This window comes from Miscanthus floridulus, chromosome 12 (genome assembly GCF_019320115.1).
Source record: "Miscanthus floridulus cultivar M001 chromosome 12, ASM1932011v1, whole genome shotgun sequence".
Classification (NCBI taxonomy): Eukaryota; Viridiplantae; Streptophyta; class Magnoliopsida; order Poales; family Poaceae; genus Miscanthus; species Miscanthus floridulus.
The window spans coordinates 68,294,314-68,305,760 of record NC_089591.1 but is presented as its reverse complement, the minus strand read 5'-3'; the positions used below and the strand labels follow the sequence as shown (position 1 = coordinate 68,305,760).

At 46.7% G+C, this 11,447-nt stretch overlaps 1 protein-coding gene across 3 annotated transcripts; it reads left to right on the top strand.

Annotated features, from left to right (window-relative positions):
- The first annotated feature begins 3,833 nt into the window (after nt 1-3,833).
- LOC136498184 (protein S-acyltransferase 21-like) lies at nt 3,834-9,523 on the top strand. 3 transcript variants are annotated; one of them, XM_066494142.1, is made up of 10 exons: nt 3,845-3,951; nt 5,216-5,329; nt 5,411-5,513; nt 5,604-5,809; nt 6,336-6,404; nt 6,521-6,592; nt 6,728-6,856; nt 7,490-7,570; nt 7,676-7,867; nt 8,343-9,520. In XM_066494142.1, the coding sequence occupies exons 1-10, from the start codon at nt 3,850-3,852 to the stop codon at nt 9,165-9,167; spliced, it is 1,893 nt and encodes a 630-aa protein (XP_066350239.1). In that variant the 5' UTR covers nt 3,845-3,849; the 3' UTR covers nt 9,168-9,520. The 3 variants fall into 3 exon arrangements, with proteins under 3 accessions (XP_066350238.1, XP_066350239.1, XP_066350237.1); XM_066494141.1 differs by having other exon boundaries at nt 3,834-3,945; nt 7,490-7,867; nt 8,343-9,523; XM_066494140.1 differs by having other exon boundaries at nt 7,490-7,867; nt 8,343-9,523.
- Nucleotides 9,524-11,447: the final 1,924 nt, after the last annotated feature.

Sequence of the window (11,447 nt, the reverse complement as noted above, 5' to 3'; positions counted from 1 at the left end):
GGGAACTTGACCAGATCTGCAACATTGCCCAGCTGGTCGTCTCGGAGATCTTCGGGTCGGTGCTAAGCACTAGCATGCCCACCGTCCAGCTGGCGGAGGTCCTAGATGCGGTCCAGGACCTTATCATGAGTGGACTGTTCTATGGGGCGTCGGGGGTGTTGATGTCGATGGCGATGCACCACCCGAACCTGGATTTTGCCACTATCTGCAGTGGGTATGCTAAAGGCTTGAGCACGAAGGAGATCTAATCGATCAAGGAGGGCTTGCTGCCGCATGCAAGGTTGGTGGTAGAGCAAGTCTCTACCTAGTGGGTGATGGATGTCTGCCATGAAGACATGGCCAGAAGCATACGTGGGGAGGACGTTGCCCAGCCTATGGATGGCACTGAGCTTGGGTCGGAGGTCGACATCGCCCCAACTTTGATTGAGCCGAATGTCATGTCGCCAGGAAGTGAGCAGCCCGCGCCTTCATCGGTCGCACTGATAGTAGGTGCCGCTGAGCCAGTCCAATAGCTTGTAAAATATAAGTAGTTTAGTGAACATGAAAAGTTTAAGTTCGTGGGGGAGCCCCCATGTAAACGTTCTTGTGTGCTTAATGACTATAATTGGTTTCGGTTTCTATGATGGAGTCACTCCATTTGGGGAAGCTTGTTCCCCTTCTATTCCTTAGTTTTTTTCTTAGCATAATTCTATGTTTTATTCTTTCTTTCTTGTGCCTGCCTATTTGTCTCATAGGCTGCAACCTTAGGAGCCCGAGGCATGGCCCATGAGGCTTGGCTGCTCGTAATCATAGGGAAAGGCGTGGTGCGATCGGTTGGAATGTTTTAAAGCAAATCTACGTAAGGCAAATTAAAGGAATAAACTACCCTTTTGGTTGGATAGGAAGGAATTTCACCATATGATAGTAAACAAAATAGAGAGGTAGTGGTGTACCCTAGTGGAGGCCTCGAGTGCCCCGGGCCAAAAAGTGCTCGGGTCGGGGTGCTTTTGTAGGAGCATACACTAAGTAAATAATGATAAGACTAAAACTTAGGGTAAGAAAAATGACATAGCTATTCCAAGCATTCAGAGAGAGTGTCGTCGTTGTTGTCCTTCAGTCGGTAGGCATCTGGTCGGATCACCTCAACCTTTAGTCGTCCGGATCCTTGCCCGCTACGCCCCCTTTCTTAGTCGCTGCTTCTTTGCCTTTTTCTTCTTTTGGCCAGCCAGCCTGCCGCAGAAGACGCTTGAGGAGCTGGCAATCCTTATAGAGGTGTTTGATGGGGCAGTCGTGGTTGGTGCATGGGCTCTCCATGAGCCCATGGAAGTGGGCCATAGGGTCCTGCTAGGTCTATGTGCCCGCATGATTAGTCATGGCATCCAACATAGAGTTGGCTGGTCAACGGCAATCCTTTCTGATCTTTTCCCCCTCTATGTGGAGGGGCCCTCGTCCTGATCCTAGCGCTTGGCCTTACCTTTGCCCTAGCCTTCATTGGAGTGTGGTGGGAGCAATGCTCGCTGGAGGTTTTGGACAAAGGTTCGGGGTCCTGGGCCACCAGGGCTGGGACTCCGATCGCTGTTGTGCATGTCAGTTTAGCTCGAGCCACACATAGACATGTGGTCGGTATGGAGCGGTCATCAAGTCAAGGCGAGGTGCCAATGCGGCCTCCTATGCTATGCTCAGCGGTCATTGTGGTGATCGAGTGGAGCGACCCCTCTGCTGCGTCCCCATTCCCCTGGTGGGGAGTGAGGTCACGAGTTGGCGTCGCGATATGGAGCTCTCTGCTTGTTGCACGGCGGTGGTCTCCACTAGTGCCCGGAGGTTCTGGTGGATCGCCTGCTCATGGGGTCGTTCGGCTCGGATAGGCCACGTAGAAGCATTGCCATGGAGGCGATGTTCTAACTGGCCCCGAGTGAACTGTGGGGGGTCGGTCCCCCTATCCATGTTGTGCTAGAACTGATGGGTGCAACCCCAGGCGCCGCTCATCTGTCTATGCGCACGGGGCGTAGTGTGGTGCACCGAGCACGCTGGCGCAGTCGGTGGCTGATGCAGCCACTGTTGTCGTAGTGCCTCGCCATGCTCCTATGTGAGCTCGGGGGTCTCCGCACAAGAGTCCCACGAGGTGTGAGTCTATAAGGACTCTGCTTCCTCCGATGGGTGTTCTAGAGCATCCACCATAGCGCACTCCTAGGACAAATGGTGGCTAGGCGCCATGTCACTGATGCTAGAGCCATCACGCTTGCCATCGTCATCCATGAGGTCGCAGAAATAGGTTGGAGCATAGCTCGCCATTCCCACAAATTCGGATGCGAGAGGGGGCAGCGCTAGCATCCTACAAAGTCCCTGGGCGTATGCGTCCGCAGAAGATGTGAGGTCATAGGGGAATCGGTCATATGGCGGTTGCGTCAGGGACAATGGGGTTCCTCCAGGTAATCGGTAGAAGATAGAGAATAGTAAGTGAATAACAGCATGTACATTACTCAGAGTGGGGTTTGAGCAGAGAGTTTGCTCGGAATGAAGCGCAGATGTCGTGTCATCGAAGTCATGCATCCCGGAGTCGATGGAGGGCACCCCTCCAATGGGTGCCGAGATGTGAGCCTTCTTGCAGAGGTGTAGTACGTCGAGCCGATCGGTGACAAAGTCCAGGCTTCCAAAGAGGAAGGCCTAGGATGGCTCGAAGACGGGTGGAACCCACATCCCAACCGGTGGGAGAGCGGGAAGTTTGAGCGAGCCGAAGCAAATCGTATCGCCTAAGCCCACCACGGCGAGGGTGGTAGAAAAGTGGGCCATCTGATGACCAAAAAGTGTTGAACGTACGGCGTCCTCCCCACGGTCGGCACCAACTGTCGGTATAGAAAGTGACCAATACATAAATATTTATAGTTTTGCCATACGTTGTGATCGAAGGTGGCCTAGCACTCAATGACACATGATTTATACTGGTTTAGGCAACGTGCTCTATGTCCAGTTTGAGTCGGTCGGTGACTTTATTCCTAAGCCTAGGTGCTCGAAGTCTATAGTCGGGTTACAAATGAGAAGGGGAAAGATGGGGTGTACAAGAGATCCAATCAGCTCCGGTCAGAAGGGCCAAGAGCGACAGGAGCTCTGCTATGGGCTAAGTGTTCAAGCATGTGCCTAAGGTCTGAAGCTAGCGGTTCAGTGGTTGTGAGCTAGTGAACTTGATCGATCTAATGAATCTAAAGGGACTTTGATCAGCCTGGATCAACTGGGTCTATTGGGAGAGAGCGCATCCCCTTTTATAGATGAAGGGGATGGCCTTACAAGTGAGAGGGAGAGAGTATGAATGCTTCTAGGCCTTGTTGCCCACGCCGACGGATATAGGATGACGGTAGGCGTCCACAACACTATTGGATGTCAAATGCACATGGGAGGTTCTATCGTCCTTGTTTGGGTATGACAAATGTCGATACCTGCGTATATTATTGATGCCTAGAGGCATGTGAGGAATTTCACCATGTGCACTTGGTATGATAAATCTCGATGCCCACAACACTATTGATGCCCAGAAGAGAGGAGGAGGGAGGTGGGAGAGGCAGGCGGCTTGCCTTGCGCCGGCGGCCGCCGCTGGAGCGTGCCCGCGCCGGGGCACCGCGCCGCCACCGCATCAGGGCCCGCCATGCCAGGGCTGCCGCGCCCGGGGGGCCATGCCGAGCCACCACGCCGGGGGCCTGCCACGCCACTGCCGCCGCAGCCGGGACGCGCGCGACGGGTCCCGGCCCTAGCCAAGAGAGGGAGAGGGAGGACTGGAGGAGAGGCGAGCACGAGAGAGAGGAGTGTGTGCTGTGAATCGGAAGCCGGATATATATTTGTGTTGAGTAGAAGCTGGAAGCAACAGAAGCTACAAAGAAGATGCTCCGGACAGAAGCGGATTCAAGCAACATCTGCCGTAGGATCAAAGATCGGACGGCCAGAATTAATCGGAGTGACGTGTACGCTCTCATTGAGGTTGAGGTCCTGCGGTTCTCTTGTTTTTAAATATGTGTACCTTCATTTTTTGTAAGGTTTGATATAGTTAGGTTGTGTTAAACTGCATGTTGTATTCGATTCATCATGGACCTATTTTTCGGGGTTGATGTTTTTTTTTCGAGAACGTGCTTAGCACGTTTTTCATTAAGGAGCGGGGTTGCTGTTAAAATGTGTTACTGTACTTTTCTTGATGCCTTACAATGGATGCTTCCGTGTTCCTAAAGAATAACTGATGCGTTCTGTTTGTTGTCATTCATCTGGATCTGACCCTGCCACTAGTATGTTCCTTAGCTTTATGCCACTGTCTCAGCCAATTAATAGTTGCCTGTGCTACAGCCAGATGTGCGAAATCAAATGTGCTGCACTGAATTAAAAAATTGTTAATGCATCGGTGAGTTTGAATGTTGTAGTGAGTTTGTCGTATTCTATTTTAGCGTCAATGCCTAGCTATTAGCTTTGGCAGCTCTGTGAAGTGTGTTGCTATAAAGCCTTTTTTCTGGATTCAATGAAGAATTGAATTGTAGTATCCTACTTCTGTTGATGCATTATCAGAGAACAATGGTATCCTGGTGAGGTCAGAATTGTGGAGTAGTGACTAGTGACCAAGATTTTTAAAGCATGAACTACGAGTATAATATTAATTCTCGCCTTAGGAAAAATTATCGATTATGTGATACTATCAAGTAGGTATTTTCATTATTTTGAATTTGAATTTTCCATGAACATTCAGTTAGCAGTGGCCTGGATCCATTCACAAGCCAATTCATCCTGCTTACTTTCATTTGCTCACCTTATTTGCCCCTCATCTATAAAGTCTTGATGCAAGTGCAAGCTTTGAGGGAAAGGCTACAAATTCTGAGCTACTATGACTTTATGAGTGTCCTGTAGAAGAAGCATGAAAAGTCTAAGCTAACGAGTTTGTTTTATAAAAAAATATATTTTCTCTTGGAAGTGAATATAAAATTTTAAGTCCACACTTGTAAATTTGACGGTATAATCAGTTGACATGCTTGTAAGCTCATCGTTTAGTAATATCTCTTAGGAGCTTCCCGTTTTAGATAGGGATTACTATGTACATTATGGAAGTCATGGCCTTCAGTTCTGCTGAACTTGTGGCCCTCTTACATTCATTTGTGCTTCCTCTTAAAATTCTATCCTTGCAGGCAATGCATCCTTACCTATGCCCTATTGGTCCTTATCAGTGGAACAGTATGATTGTATGTAACATTTATATATATATTTTTTCCAGGTGGTGGCTATAACAGTGTACTTCTTGCTTTGTATGGCATTCTATGCTTTCTTCTCTCCATTTCTTGGGAAGGACTTGTATGAATATATCGCTGTGGGTATTTATAGTTTTCTGGTAAGATTCCACCCTACCATGCTTGGATTTAATACCTGAGTAAGTGATCACTGCTTTGATATTTGTTTTCTGTTTTGCCAGGCCTTATCCGTGCTGATTCTATATGTTAGATGTACTGCGATCGATCCCGCTGACCCTGGCATCCTGATTTCCATGGATGGCACACTATTTTATAAATCAGAAGGTATATCTTGCTCATTAACAATGCTTCTATAGTTCTATTTTGCACCCTATCACTTTATTTACTAATACATCTTCATCTTCTGGTTAAAAGCACCTGTAGACACTCAAGAAGAAGCTGGTAAGCCAGGATTGAGAACCGGTGACGGTGAGGATATCCAAAAGCATAAATCATGCTTTGGAAGGGTTTGTTTTTGTTGCGCTATTTTTACAACTGGGGACTGTCGCGAAGAGGATGAAGCTAACCATGAAGAAGATTATGGTGAAGAGGCACTCTTTTGCACCCTTTGCAACGCGGAGGTACTTTATGCTGAGCCCCAACCCTATTTGATGTGCATAGTGTGCTATATTTCTGTTCGACCCAATTTCTCTTTATCTTACCAAGAGTATATATTATTGGTTCTTTGCTTCTAGTTTACCAATTTATTAAGTACCCATGTACCTGAAAACCAAAACTGTTGCTTGCAGCATAACCGATGCTATGAGTTGGTGCCTAAAAAAATATTAGCGATCTTTTTGTATTCATGTAGTTCCAGGTACTCTCAATACAGCACTGTTTGGAATGTTATTACAATTGCAAGCTAGATAGTTTTTTATGCAACAAAGTTTTTATTTAAGCATAAGAAAATGACTTGTTTATATATTTTCACGACTATTCGGTGCTTCTGTTTTATTTCGAAGCCAGCAGTTGGCATCTTCATTTGCCATGATGCTTGCTTTTTTTTTTCTTTGTATTAATCTTCAGTGCACTTTATGTTTGGACACATGGTATCAACATAAAGTTTTAGTTGACACTAAGTGCAGTTTCCTTTGTATTCTGATACAGGTGCGCACACATAGCAAGCACTGTCGAAGTTGCGACAAGTGCGTTGATGGGTTTGATCATCACTGCCGAGTATTATATAAAATCTTCTCTACCTAATTTGGCTTTCTTTGTTTTTTCTACTTTTTGTTGATTTTTTCCTTTTGTTATTGTTAGTACTCAAACCTGTGTTTTATCTTTTGATGCAGTGGCTGAACAACTGTGTTGGAAGAAAAAATTATATCACATTTTTATGCCTTATGGCTGTGAGTCTGGCTTGGGTATGTTAAAAATCATGGAATGTTAATATTTCTGACTGTGAACTTTACATCCTTTTAAATACCAATAAGCTTGTATCTTGTGGATTATTCCAAAAGCATTTTTTTTGTGATTAGTTGCCATTATTGTAAATTCAGCTTGCTGTTGAGTGTGGAGTTGGTATTGCTGTTTTTGTTCGTTGCTTCACTGATAAGACGGCAATAGAAGATCAGATTGTGGAAAAGCTGGGCTATGGTCTTTCACGAGCACCCTTTGCAACCATTGTGGTAAGTATTAAACTATTGATTTTTTTTTAATTTATTAGTCTAGTTTCTCTTACAATGTGAGTTTTTTTTTCCTGTTATATAGTTAACAGAATTTTTCATGTACATTTTATTAATTTTGCAAGCTTTATCATCGCTATTTCAGGATCCTTGTGATAATCACAATCAAACTGGTAGGTACTAACTTTAATTAGGCTGTTGAGGTAAGACAAGATATGGAGTTCAATACAACTTAGTATGAAAAGGGGCCAATCTTATCTAGAGGTGAAAATAAGGAATTGCTAACTTTTAGAAGCAGAAATTGTAATCCAGCACAACCAATGCTGAGTGTATCGCACATTTGCTACAATCCACAGTAATAGTCTTTGTCCAAACAAGTCATTTTACTTAACCTTTAGTCCAATTGAGGTTTAGGTCTTAGCTGAAAATCCAAGGTCCATGCTGACTATGTACACATGCACTAAGAAGAGAGAAAGATGATCATAGCTGAGGAAGATAATGAGTGGGCACAGATGTCCTGTAAACTGTGATGACTCTGAGATAGTTAATTGTCAACTGTTTATGAATTATGATATGGTATGGCTAGTAAACTGTCATAATCTTGAGTTCTTGACAAAGAAATCTCTCTGACTCCAGGCCCTGGCTACAGCTCTTTCTTTGCTTGCTTCAGTACCACTAGGAGAACTATTTTTCTTCCATATGATATTAATCCGGAAGGTTAGTCACTTTGTTGTCACTTGTCATTATTTGTTCCATTTTATTAGATCGTGTCCAAGAATGCATCATGTAATATGGTTACTCTTGTTGCACTATGTTTTTCAGGGCATAACAACTTATGAATATGTTGTGGCCATGAGGGCTCAGAGTGAACCTCCTGGACCTTCTGTCATTGATGACCAACAAAGTTTGGCTTCTTCTCCAATGAGTTCTACACCAACAGGTTTTAGTGGGAGCTCGTTTGCACGGCACTACAAAGGCGCATGGTGCACTCCCCCACGTATCTTCATTGACCAGGTACTAATTGTACCATTGTCTTGTGTTCATGGTCTACTCCCTGCAGTCACGTTTTGGGTTGCCATAAGTCAATCATTTTAAACTTTGTTTACAAATTACTCTTTATGTGTTGAGTTTAATGGCATGAGTAGATTTGTCTTGAAATATATTTTCATAAAAGTGTACTTTTGCTATGTTTCATAATATCTTGTAATAAAAAGTACTAGTCAAAGTTGCATTCTGAAGACCGTTTCGAGTCCAAAACGTCACTTATTTGTGACTGGAGTGAGTATAATTGAAGGCACCACAATTTGATGTGCGGTCTATTCTTTCAACTTCAACAAATCTTATCAGAAACTCACACTATCCTAGATAATCTATCAAAATTAGTGCTGTTCGGCCTGTCACAGTTGTCTGCGATTATAAGTTGCACCTATCTTTTCCTTCAGAGCGAGTCATCCTGCATATATTTGATCCTGTCTGCATCACATTGCAGGACGAAATCATCCCACACCTGGAGCCTGGCCGAGTCCCTTCAACTGTTGATCCTGATACCACAGACCCAATGGAAAGAATCAAAACCCATCCTAAACGTCCAGTCCGCATCAGTGCGTGGAAGCTTGCGAAGCTCGATTCAAATGAGGCCATGAAAGCAGCAGCAAAAGCCAGAGCCTCTTCGTCCGTGCTGAAACCGATCAATACCCGCAACCAGTATGAGGCAGACAGTGATAACCTCAGTACCAGAAGCAGTGTCATAAGTGCTGATACCGGACACCATAGGTACCCTCGGTCTTGCGGGAATTCGCAGTACAAGCCCTCTTATCCACCCAGCAGAGCAAGTGCAGATGACATCGATCTGTACCCCCAGACACCGAGCAGCTTCCAGAGCAACTCACGGACTCCAACTCCTCTTGCCGAGCACCATCCCTCCAAGCATTTCAACCCAATCTACCAGACATCAGCAAACAGGTCTCCATTCTCAGCAAAAGCAAGTGTCAGTGAAATCACCAATGCAGGGAAGTCCTACCCTCCACCACAAGCGGACAGATCCTCCCGGTCATCTGTTTACTGGGATCAGGAAGCTGGCAGGTTCGTGTCTGCGCAGGCAAACCAGGGATCCAGCTCTCGCTCTGGCCATCCTGAGCTTCTATACACCGGGCAGTCCATATTCTTTGGTGGACCTCTGATTGCAGACCCTGCAGCAAGAAGCTTCAGAGATCCTGGTGGTTCGAGCCAAAGGTCTGCCGGGCCTCGGCCGCACCAGCTCCCGGTGTTCGATCCCAGTAACCCCCAGAAAGATCAGCTGTCCAGGTTACCGTGAAATACTACTATATCAATTTTTTTTGGAGTGGTCTTCCGAAACACATGTTTCTCTGCTCGGTTATTATTGTATAGTAGTTCTTAGCTCTTACATCTGACAGAATAGTTCATGATTTTTTGTATCAGATTCATAGAAATTAAGATCAATTTAGGCACTAGCAACCATAAACACTGAAGTTATGGAAGTGATGATGAGTAGGATAACGAGGGTACCCCTATTGCCAGTTCTAGTAGTGAAGTGCAAGTGATAAATGTTATGTCTCCAAACCTAATTAGCTGCACCTGGCCATACTCAGAACAAGGCGATAACTACAAACGTGCTCCTTATTTACCAATGTGCTAAATCTATTCGCTAATCTGGATCGATTTTCCCTCTCTCTTCTGGTGGAGACCTATCGATGTTTGGATAATCTTGTACTATATGTCAACTGTCCAAGCTATCTCAAATCCGCATGAGGCATCGTGCACTCGCTCGCCTGGACTGCCCATGACCATGAGTTTATCTCGGCCTGAGTGGCTGCAATCATATTTTACTCCCGCTTTTTGCACGACTTGTGGCTGTTAAACTCGTGTAATCCGCGAGGAATAAGTAAGTGGGTGGTTATCTCCACAAAATAAAAAAAAAAAGGTAAGTGGGTGGTTGTGACTCCGCGGAATCGGGGCCCTCTTCATCGTGAGCCATTCTTGGATAAAAAGTGACGGTACTTGTCATTTGTCAATTGTCATCGACTAATGCTATATAGTTTGTTATTGCCCTGCACGTGTTAAAGATACACTGATCTCCGTGTTTATATATGTTGAAAAAGTGCCGGATAAATATTATATAGTTTGTTATTGCTCCCTTGTGATATGAAAGTGAAAAGGTGGGTGTTTCTTTCCGTTTTTTTTATTGTTCTTCCCCTCGTGGTACAGAAGTGAAAGTGGGTGCTACTCTCCGACCGATTCATCCAGGCTCCAGAGACAGGGAGAGCCTGGCCACCATTTCAGGTCTAGTATCCCTCAGCGTCCAAACTTTGGAACTGTCATGTCCAGTGTACAGGCATCGCTCAAAATGTGCGTGGGATTATTCCTCGCCGTGTGCCGCGTGGCGAATTGGCGGTGGCGTTGGTGGTCCGGGGCATTTCCGCGAACGCGACGGCAACAGGCGTCCACCAGGAGCGACATACATGAATGAATGGATTACAATGATGTGTCAACAAATATCGCCCGGCTCTTTCTCAATCAATCATCAAATCAAAAAGAAAAAAGAAAAAAGAACGAACAGACAAATATCGCCCGGCTGGACCGCTGCTGCGGCAAACACGGCATCAAGAAGATGTAAAGCGGTTGTGCAAACCCACGCACTGAACCGTGCACCGTGTGTCACGTCTCTTGGTGACGGCCAAGCCCAGGTGCGGGTTCAAAAGCTGGAGATATTTTTCAGGTGCGAAATGATCAGACGGGGAGATTATCTGCGTCTGAATAATACCCCCCCTCGAGATCGAGCAGGCTGTTTTCTAGGATAAGACTTCCGAGTCGGCGGTTCCCTGCACCAGCACCAGGACCATCCTCTGCACGGTTGCACCTGCACCGGCCATTTCCATTCCACGCCAACGGCGTGAGCGCCACCTCCGGACGACACCTCCCGCGACCCGGCACCGGCCGGCGCTGCTAAAGACAGACCAGACCAGGACCACGCATTTCCGCTCCAAACCGTACGAACGGTGCTGCGTTTCCCCAGCAAGAAACCTTGGGCGAGAGGGCAGCGGAAAGTGTCTCGCCAACGCCTCGCCGCGACGGTTGGTCACTCAGTGAGAGGCGGCGACCGCGATCGCTCCGGCCGAAACGGACGACGACGCGGACGGGGCGGACCGGGACCGGGACCGGCCTCGCCGGGATTAGCGGGGGCGGCGGGGGGCACCGAGGCACCGCCAGTGCCGGCCCCAGGGTAGGGCGTGAGGTGCGATGGCCGAGGCAAGCGGAGGAGGGGCCTAAGCCCAGATATATAAACTCCTGGTCCTATAGTTCATTAGACATTAGCAAACTAATGAGAAGAGAGACATAGAACTGGTCAGACGATTCAATAAAATAACATCGGTATTTCTTTACTAGTTTTCTTTCTCCACGGCCCTCGGGTAGAGAGGAGACAAGGAGTCACGCTGCACACAGCACACTTTGATCGTGAGTTCGCAACGTGCGCCTTACACACGCGAAGCTGGCGAGCCGCGCCGCCGCGAAGAGCTAGACTACCGGAGACACGGACACGGCGAACGAGGACGGCGACCAGGCAGGGCTCTACGAC

What these genes read in the sequence shown, in the direction of transcription:
- LOC136498184 (XM_066494140.1), top strand. Translation starts at nt 3,850, where the DNA reads ATGCTCCGGACAGAAGCGGATTCAAGCAACATCTGCCGTAGGATCAAA. An exon ending in ACTATTTTATAAATCAGAAG is followed by an intron (nt 5,514 to 5,603) that starts GTATATCTTGCT and finishes TCTGGTTAAAAG; the next exon opens with CACCTGTAGACACTCAAGAA. An exon ending in CACCCTTTGCAACCATTGTG is followed by an intron (nt 6,857 to 7,489) that starts GTAAGTATTAAA and finishes CTCTGACTCCAG; the next exon opens with GCCCTGGCTACAGCTCTTTC.